This window comes from Myotis davidii, unplaced genomic scaffold, assembly GCF_000327345.1.
Source record: "Myotis davidii unplaced genomic scaffold, ASM32734v1 scaffold172, whole genome shotgun sequence".
Lineage (NCBI taxonomy): Eukaryota > Metazoa > Chordata > Mammalia > Chiroptera > Vespertilionidae > Myotis > Myotis davidii.
In genome coordinates this window covers 19,177-28,521 of record NW_006284343.1, presented here as the reverse complement: position 1 = coordinate 28,521, position 9,345 = coordinate 19,177, and the positions used below count along the sequence as shown (strand labels likewise).

Genomic DNA, 9,345 nt, shown 5'->3' with positions numbered 1-9,345 from the left:
CTATCCACTGAGCCAAACCAGCTAGGGCTGTATTCTTATTTGGTATTTTAGTGCTCAGCACAGGGCCTTGTAAGCACAAAATAGCTTTTTCTAAAATGAATTTTTTTAGGTTTATGTCATCAAAGTCAATTGTGATACCCTTGTCATTCTATAGCCTCAGTGTAATTCAATGCATGTGACTAATAATGGGCTTGCTCAAATCCAATGATTTCATGAAGAACTTTGTCTGTTCTCTTAACAAGACAGACCACCTTCAACTTGAATACATTTTGGATCAAAAAAGAAAAAAAGATCACATCAGCTAACATATTGAGGGTTTCCTTAGTGCAAAACCCTGTGCTATCTCATACATATTTTATTTTGTTCTGTATTTTGAGATCCTTGGAAAGCTTAGTATTGTTCAGTCTCACAGATGAGAAAACTGATGCTCAGAGACCTTAAACCTGCATTCTGGAACAAGGATCAGTAGAACAATCAAACCACGTTCTTAATGACTATACTAAGTACCTCTGTGTTTGTTTTTCCCATGTTCCAGTGCTAGTTTTTGCAAAGGGCGAATTCAAAGTTGAGTTATTGAGCAGGTGGAAACAAAATTAGGCATTCCCTTCCACCTCACCCCAGCCACGGTCTAGCCGAGTATGTCTTTTCTCCAAATACTAATCCTTGAGTCACGTTCTCTATCTCTAACATCCCTTATACTCGCTCCCCAGACATGTGGTAAAGATTATACAGTTTGGACTATATTGGTGTTTTTATGTCTCACTTCGTTCATTAGGTTATACATGTTTTGTCTCATTAATGAAAGGACGAGCACATACTACAATTATTTGTAGAGATAGTGTTCGAGAAAAATAATTTAAATTTACTCTTTTTAAATGTTAGTTTGCATTTGAATGAAATGTGTGATCCAGACAATATAACATCGCTTGTTAAACAGCACATCCCTGATGCCAAATTAACAGCACAAAGTGAAGAAAAGCTTGTATATATTTTGCCTTTGGAAAGGACAAACAAATTCCCAGGTAACAGAATGCAAAGACCACAGAGTGGTTTATACTGATGTTACAATAACCTTAGTTCTTTTGCATTTGTTATTGTATTGCCTAACAATTAAGCCTAACATGAAAGCATAAATCCCGATTTTCTAGAAAATATTTCTTAAATAATGGGGATTTCCACATATAAATTTTGGGTTGACACAGTCAATCTATCTATAACACTCTTCATAATCTAACAATTAAATATTTTAAAACATTAAATAAAATATAACATTTCAAAATCCCTCACATATGTAGTTTTCTAAGAATAAAAAAAATAACTTTAACATTTTATACTCAAGAAGACATGGAAATGTATATACTGTCTAGACTATTTTACAAATAAAAGAAAGTCTATATCATACCTGCTTCTGATTAATGCATTCTATCACATGAATTTTCTATTTTTTAAAATGTTATTATCAATCTCATTCATTACAAATCATATTTCTTGGATGCATTTTTGTGTCTACCTTTAGACCTTTATAGGGATCTTGATAGATGGTCTTATCAAGGCATTGAGAATTACGGTGTTTCCATGACAACTTTGAATGAGGTGTTCTTGAAGCTAGAAGGAAAATCAGCTATTGATGAATCAGGTAAAAAAAAAAAAAAAGAAATTTAAATTTTATATTTATGTGCAGTATTTTATCTTGAAAATATACTTTGAATGTTGAAATGATATGCTTTTGGAGTCTAATGATTTAGTCTTGTTTTGGGAAAATGTAGAACAGATAGAAATGTATTTCTGTTTCCTACCCTCTTCTCTCAATGCTGGCCTCCCACTTTGAATATCCTATTTTTGTACCATGCATTTTAAGCATGTGGAATACAGCAGTGCATAAGACTAAATCCTCATGGAGCAGACAATATTTATTATTATTATTATATTTATTATTATATATATAACATAATATTGTATAAGGGCTACCAAGATAAGAAATTAGGGTTGTAGATTGACAGTTGCTTTTCTTGTAGTATTTTGATGACATCATTCCAGTGTCTTCAAGGTTCCATTGTTACTGTTGAAATTTTTTCTGTCAGTCTAATTGTCATCCTTGGGATTTTCTCTCTAATGATTCTAAGGTAGTTCTTTGTTTCTGGTTTACTATCTGTGTCAACTCTTTATTGCACTTTTCCACTTTCATTTTCTGTTTTTTTTCCTTATTGATCAAGTGGGGTTTTATGTTTTATCCTTTTTTAAGTTATACACTTGATATCTTTTCTTTGTGGTTGGTTGCACTTACCTTTTAATGTTCATCTAGCTTTCTGAAAGTCTAGAGCTGATCAATTTCTCTAGGCTCTTCTTCTAAAAGACATAACTTTTATTTTCAACCATGGCTATATTAAAAAATCTTGTTTCCACCAATTTAATATTCCCAGAGGGGAAAGGAAAGGGTTCTATCTATATTAAATTTTCTAGCTGGGTCAGAAATACTAAGATAGTTTATCTGTTGCAATGAATAGATTCTTCTTCTTGGCTAAATATAAGTTTCTTTTCATTGATTTCTCTAGAATAAATTAAGTCCTTTAAAGCTGTAGACACAGAATTTTTTTCTTCAGAAAATACAAATTTTTCTTTTATTATATCACATTTTTTCTTCTTATAGTTTCCCTTCCTTCCTTCCTTCCTTCCTTCCTTCCTTCCTTCCTTCCTTCCTTCCTTCCTTCCGTCTTTTTGCTTCATTCCCATTTCTGTAATAGGTGCTCAAGTAAAACCATGAGTTAGATTAATTGTATCTTTGTCCAAGGCTCTCTACTCTGACACCATGTAGTGAGTAGATAATCTTAGGGAAATCGAAATTAGGCACATCTGAAATGGCACTTTATAAATTATTGATTTTATATTTTCTAGATATTGGAATTTGGACACAGTTACAAAGTGATAGGACAAAAGACACAGGAGGCCTTGTTGAGCTAGAACAAGTTTTGTCTTCCTTTAATGAGACAAAGGAAACAGCCAGCGGCATGGCTCTCTGGAGGCAGCAGACCTGTGCCATAGCGAAAGTTCGCTTCCTGAAGTTAAAGAATGAAAAAAAAACTCTGATGGCCATGTGAGTACCTGAGGGTTTCAGGTATGCATGGTCGGCACATTCAAAATAAATTCAAGAGAGGAAAAACAACAACCGATCACAGATAAAATACATTTCAGCAATTATATATGGTCTCTTAAACATAGAAGTCGAAGCCCATTTTTAGTTGCTTAGGTGGGTGTGTAATTAAAACAGATAAAGTGTGGGGCTTTTCTCTTAATTTCCACAGAATCTGCTCTTATCAAAAGGTTGAAGTAGTTTAGCAGAAGCATGAATGTTAGCACTCTCCTCTGTGCCGGGCCGCATCTTATCCGAGGCTTCACATCACTATCTGGAGCCTCTCCAGTCCTCTCCAGCTTCCGGTTTCTCACTGAGTGATACCTCCTGGCATGAGCTCTGCTCTCTACCAGGGCACTCATTCATTCCATTGGCTCTCAAGGGTGATTAGAAGCACAGTAAGAAAGCATAGTCCAAAATCAGACAATATTGTCAACCATAGCGTCCAAATAGGGCACTGGAAAAAGAATTTTACATGAGGGAGAATTTGAATTTGATGTAGGAAAATGGAACATTTAGCTAAGGAGGGAAAGCAGGACGGAAATTCAGACAGAGAGCAGTTCTGAGCGTGGAGATGCATGGGAAGTCTGCAGAACTGTTATTAATTTGAGTTCTTTGCAACACAGAGTGTGCAAAAAAGTAAAAACAATGTTGATAATATATTACATAGAGCTAGAGAGTTTGGACTTTGTGACTAATAAGGAATTTTTGAAGTTTTAGTTTTTAGTTTGAACAGGCAATTGATATCATTAGAACAGAATGCCAAGAAACTTAGCCGGGAAACAGTGCAAATGGTTTGGAAACAGAAGACAGTGGGCACAAGGAAAAGAGCCATTTAGGACAATGTTGAAAGAGGTCAGAAGAGAGATAATTAAGGTCCAAACTTGAAAAGTAGAAGAGAGAAGAAGGTGCAAGGCAAGTACTAATGATGATAAGAGAAATTTTCAAACATTTGGAAAAAGAAAGTACGGGAGAGAAATGAGTATATCATAATTGAACTTCGGAACCCGAGTGGATGAGAAAATGTTGGAACTTGCAGAAATTGGGGAGAGGAAAGGGAGAGTTTCAGGGTGTAGCAGGTCAGGGTGTTGGCGATATGCCAGCTTGCAGTGGTTCCCCCCAAAAGAAGAAGTGTGAGACTGAATCAAAGCAAAAAAGTGGGAATTAGAGAGGGATATTTAAGAGTGGTAATCAGCATATTTCCTAGGCTTGAATGACATGTCTGAAGGGGGTAGAGGGCGGCACTTGGAGAGATAGAAATACCAAGGAGAGGTTCATAGGAACCATCTTACTTTAGGAAAAAAGAAACGGGGAAGAAAAGCATGATTCATATATGTGGTTAGGGTTTGCAATTTCTATTAAAACATCCATTCTCTGCCCACATGTAAAAACCTACCAAAGTTGCTCTACATGATTTTCTCTTACCTTTTCCTTTATGCAGATTACTGCTTTTGTGCATTAGCCTTTTCCCTCAGCTTTTGGAATATCTATTCTATGAGATATATCGGCAGAGTTATTCTTGGGGACTGTCTCCCAATATGTACTTCCTCTCACCAGGACAACCGCCTCAAGCTCCTCTGACACACTTACTGGTCATCAATAAAACAGGTGAGCATGGAGCTTAAGTGCAACCTTTCAATGTGGTGCTTGTTCAGAGATTCCCCAGACAGCATAAACCATGAAGGAAAAATCACACTCTGTATGTTTTATTTTATTTTATTATTATTTTTTAATCCTCACCCAAGGATATTTTTCCATTACTTTTTTAGAAAGAGTGGAAGGGAGGGGTGGTGGGGGAAAGAGAGAGAGAGAGAGAGAAATATCAATGTGAGAGGACTCAAGAGAGAGAGAGAGAGAGAAAGAGAGAAATATCAATGTGTGTGAGAGAAATATCAATGTGAAAGAGACTCATCTGTTGGTTGCCTCCTGCACATGCCCTGACCAGGGCTAGGCATCAGACCTGCAACTGAGGTACATGCCCTTGAGTGGGAATCAAACCCGAGGCCCTTTGGTGCATGGGCTGATGCTCTAAACACTGAGAAACACCAGCTGGACTATTTAGAAAGCACACATAAGTGGAAGGGAGGGGTGGTGGGGGAGAGAGAGAGAGAGAGAGAGAAATATCAATGTGAGAGGACTCATCCGTTGGTTGCCTCCTGCACATGCCCTGACCGGGGCTAGGCATCAAACCTGCAACCGAGGTACATGCCCTTGAGTGGAAATCGAACCCGACGCCCTTTGGTGCATGGGCTGATGCTCTAAACACTGAGAAACACCAGATGGACTATTTAGAAATGGACTATTTGGACATGATGCCAAACAGAAAATTAATTTAAAAATGGCAAATAGAGGGTGGAAGAGTTGGTTTTAGAAACACATTTTGCAAGCTTACTTGACCATTGACTGATCTTCTAGATCTTTCCATAACATTTTTGAAGTACTATGCATTCTAAGGCCCTGGAAAGAAAATATATCCCAAATTTCTAAGAAAATACAAGATTAATATCTTCAAGAATGATAATGATAATTTTAAATAGTATTTTTTTCAATTGATTTTTATTGTTGACACTATTACAGATGTCTCTATCTCCCCCTCCTTTGCCCACCTCCGCCCCACCCCAAACCCCTCTTTCCTCACTGTTGTCTGTGAGTTATGCATATTTGTACACTAACAACATTATAAGTAAAATACCTAGCCTCTAGGTAAAGTTACCTTGCCATATCCCTGGTATCAGAATGGGTTTTAGTACCACACCATCAATTCTGCCTTTTTAAGGAAATCATCATTATGGTATGCTTTGAGTGACATTAATAAGGTTTTAAAAATATATATTATTTGACTTTTGTTTTACTACATTTTTGCTTCTTTTGAATTTTACCTTCTTGGTAGGGTCGAGCATTGAAAACTTTATACATTCACTGAGGCAGCAGAACATAGCTTTGGAAGTGGATGCGTTTGGAATTCGACGTGGTGCCAACGAGCCATCATACAACGGTGCTATCACGGTGTTAGGCGATGACAAGGTATGTTGGGTTCTGATTGCTGCATCTCACCAAAGATGGAGTATGAACGTGCAATCTGAGAAATACATATTGACCGACGTAAAAGACCAATTTGACATGAGCAGATGGGGTAGTTCTCATTTGTAGAGGAGAAGGTGGGCTACAATTAGTTGCCCACAGCCTGCATATAACATATTGTGGCTGATGCAGTGGCCAGTAAAGACCACAACACTGTATTTCTTGCAGTATTTTGGGACTTAATCAGATATTAGTGATGGTGGTATTCATCGTATTCAGTGCTTTAGCCTTATTGTGTTGTCAATACTTTGATTTTCTATCAAATTTTTGCATTACATTTCGCATTGGCTCTCTGAGGACTCAGAATGCACATTTGTTTTATTTCAGCACCAGAAATTTTCAATAGCATGCAATACCAAAAGGCTGAATTGCTTCCCTGTCCTCATGGACATCATTAGCAATGGGCTGCTTGGAGTTTTTAATTCTTCAGAACACATCCAGACAGACAGAAGCACGTATTTTGAAGTAAGTATAATATTATATCCCTTATCCTGAACTATAAGAAGTTTTTTTTAAAAAAATACCTGAAATGCTGAAATAACATCGTGTTGATTTTTATGAACTTATTATTATTGAATAAGTTCATGTTTGTTTGTTTTTAAATATATTTTTATGGATCTCAGAGAGGAAGGGAGAGGGAGAGAGAGATAGAAACATCAATGATGAGAGAGAATCACTGACCGGCTGCCTCCTGCACACCCCCCACTGCGGATTAAGACCAGGTATATGCTCTGATCGGGAATCAAACCATGACCTCCTGGTTCATAGGTTTACACTCAACCACTGAGCAATACTGGCCAGGGTCATGTTTTATACACTTACAACTTACTTACATTCATACACACACACACACACACACACACACACACACACGATATTTAAAATAATCGTATAACATTGTAAACTTAATTGGATGACTTAGGGTCAGTGGAACAGCAGAAAATACAATTAATTCAGAAAAAGGAATGACTTTTGGTCTTCGATCTGTCACCATCTCTAGTCCTAAGTAGTGGGACCTGGTTGAAACAGCCAGAGTCATCAAGGCCAGACACTGGGGCCTCCTTAACAACTTGGCTTCTGCAAGCCTTGGTTTGCCAATCCACACACACAGAAAGTACAGGTAAGAAATTCATCACCGGGGTTTCTTTAGAAGTAAACGAGGCACTGTGAACACCCGGGTCAGTTGGCCAAGTTAGTATAAACATGAGTTATAAAACATGATGCAGGAAGCCATAGGTGCTCAATAAAATGCATTTGTTATCATTACTGCTGTTAATATTACTTTCCTTGGGAATGCATTGTTTCCATTAAAGAGTGTTCAGTTTTGAGTAGATTAGAGAACAGGCTTAGTTAGAACTAGAAGCAGTTCTTGTTTAAAATATAATTTTTTAAATATATTTTTATTGATTTCAGAGAGGAAGGAAGAGGGAGAGAGATAGAGAGAGATAGAAACATCAATGATGAGAGAGAATCATTGAATGGCTATCTCCTGCATGCCCCCCACTGGGGATCAAGCCCGCAACCCAGGCATGTGCCCTTAACCGGAATCGAACCTGGGACCCTTCAGTCTGCAGGCCGACGCTCTATCCACTGAGCCAAACTGGATAGGGCTAAAATATAATTTGCCACGAAGTTTTAGGAGGGGCTAAGACAGTGGTTCTCAACCTTCTGGCCTTTTAAATACAGTTCCTCATGTTGTGACCCAACCATAAAATTATTTTCATTACTACTTCATAACTGTAATGTTGCTACTGTTATGAATCATAATGTAAATATCTGATATGCAGGATGGTCTTAGGCAACCCCTGTGAAAGGGTCATTCGACTGCCAAAGGTGTCATGACCCACAGGTTGAGAACCGCTGGGCTAAGAGAAGAGAGAAGTAAGATGATCTCAAAACTCATGATATCAGACCTCATGATACAGAAGGCTTGCAGTGTAGCAAGGCAACCGATCATAGATCAGATCAAAGCTTCTAGCAAAACGCAAGGCCCTCTTTGACCTGTACAGGATTTTGACATTTTTAAGACTTAATGTCCTTACGTGGAATGTGTGCTGATCATTTTTCTCCCAAGCCCCATCACTTTTATTTCCTAACATCCCCTACTCATGCATTTATATCTACCAGGTCCCCCAAAGACGTTTGAATTTGCTACTTATGCATTAAGTTGAGCCAGAGGAATGATTCTTCATAAGTGTTAGACTGAACTGATTTGGCACCACTTTCTGAGAGTAGCGTTGGCAGTCCACAGCTCTATTGCCCATAAAGACATCAGCTTAAATGTTACCCTCATAAAGTCAGAGAGCAGACGTTTTGTGCTTACCTTGCATGTTATTAACTGTGGGACCTTGGCCAATTCTTGCGACCTGGTGGCATTTGCTTCCTCCCAAGTAAAGCAGGAGGCATGTTCAAAGCTCCCATGTTGTTGCAACTTGTGATTGAAAGTTAATGTGGAAGGAAGTTGCAAAGAGAACCTTGGAAAGTATCTTTGGTGGTCAGATGGGTTGATTTATTTGAGTGATTTAGTTAAGAAAGTAAAAATGAACCTTATACCAATTGCCATCAACTCGTGTTCTGCATGATTTCAGGAGTCCATGTCTGAGGAGTATGAGTCCATGGGCAATCCCTTCCTCTGGATACCTGGGGCGGCCTGCTTTACTCCGTTCATTGCCATGAGCAGCATCAGTGACTATAAAGTAAGAAGGGTTGACAAAGTGTTTACATGTTCTTAATGCCCAGGGAACCCTTCCCCATCTCTGACCATAGGTTTATATGTAGGTGGTACACCTAATTTATGTACCTGAAACAATGAACAGCCAACATTTTCATTAAAGGTTGGCAACTATAAAGAAAATGCTATTTTTCTTAAACCAATAAGAGATCTCCGGAAGGGCAGCTTAGACGATATCATCATCTAACAGGAAGTGGGAGTTTTATCTGCTTTACCACTTAGTTTTATTCCTAGGCGCCTACCCACAGACATCCCCTCTTCCTGGATGAGCACAACAGCCCCCCTAGCTGCTCTCCATGGGGCCTCATTTGTTGTCTCCTATTCCATTTTCCACACAGTGTAACAGAGCACTATCTTAAAAACACAACCCTGACCTTGTTAATTACCTGCCTAAGTTGTCAGTGGT

At 38.2% G+C, this 9,345-nt stretch overlaps 1 protein-coding gene across 1 annotated transcript in view; it reads left to right on the top strand.

Moving 5' to 3' along the window:
• Positions 1 to 9,345, top strand: part of ABCA9 (ATP binding cassette subfamily A member 9) — a 42,434-nt gene that overhangs the window by 16,156 nt on the left and 16,933 nt on the right. The window contains exons 14-20 of the mRNA XM_015570476.1: positions 806 to 1,022; positions 1,517 to 1,636; positions 2,893 to 3,091; positions 4,569 to 4,735; positions 6,018 to 6,151; positions 6,536 to 6,673; positions 8,797 to 8,904. Of these exons, the coding sequence (XP_015425962.1) occupies positions 806 to 1,022; positions 1,517 to 1,636; positions 2,893 to 3,091; positions 4,569 to 4,735; positions 6,018 to 6,151; positions 6,536 to 6,673; positions 8,797 to 8,904 (1,083 nt within the window). The remainder of the gene's footprint in view (positions 1 to 805; positions 1,023 to 1,516; positions 1,637 to 2,892; positions 3,092 to 4,568; positions 4,736 to 6,017; positions 6,152 to 6,535; positions 6,674 to 8,796; positions 8,905 to 9,345) is intronic.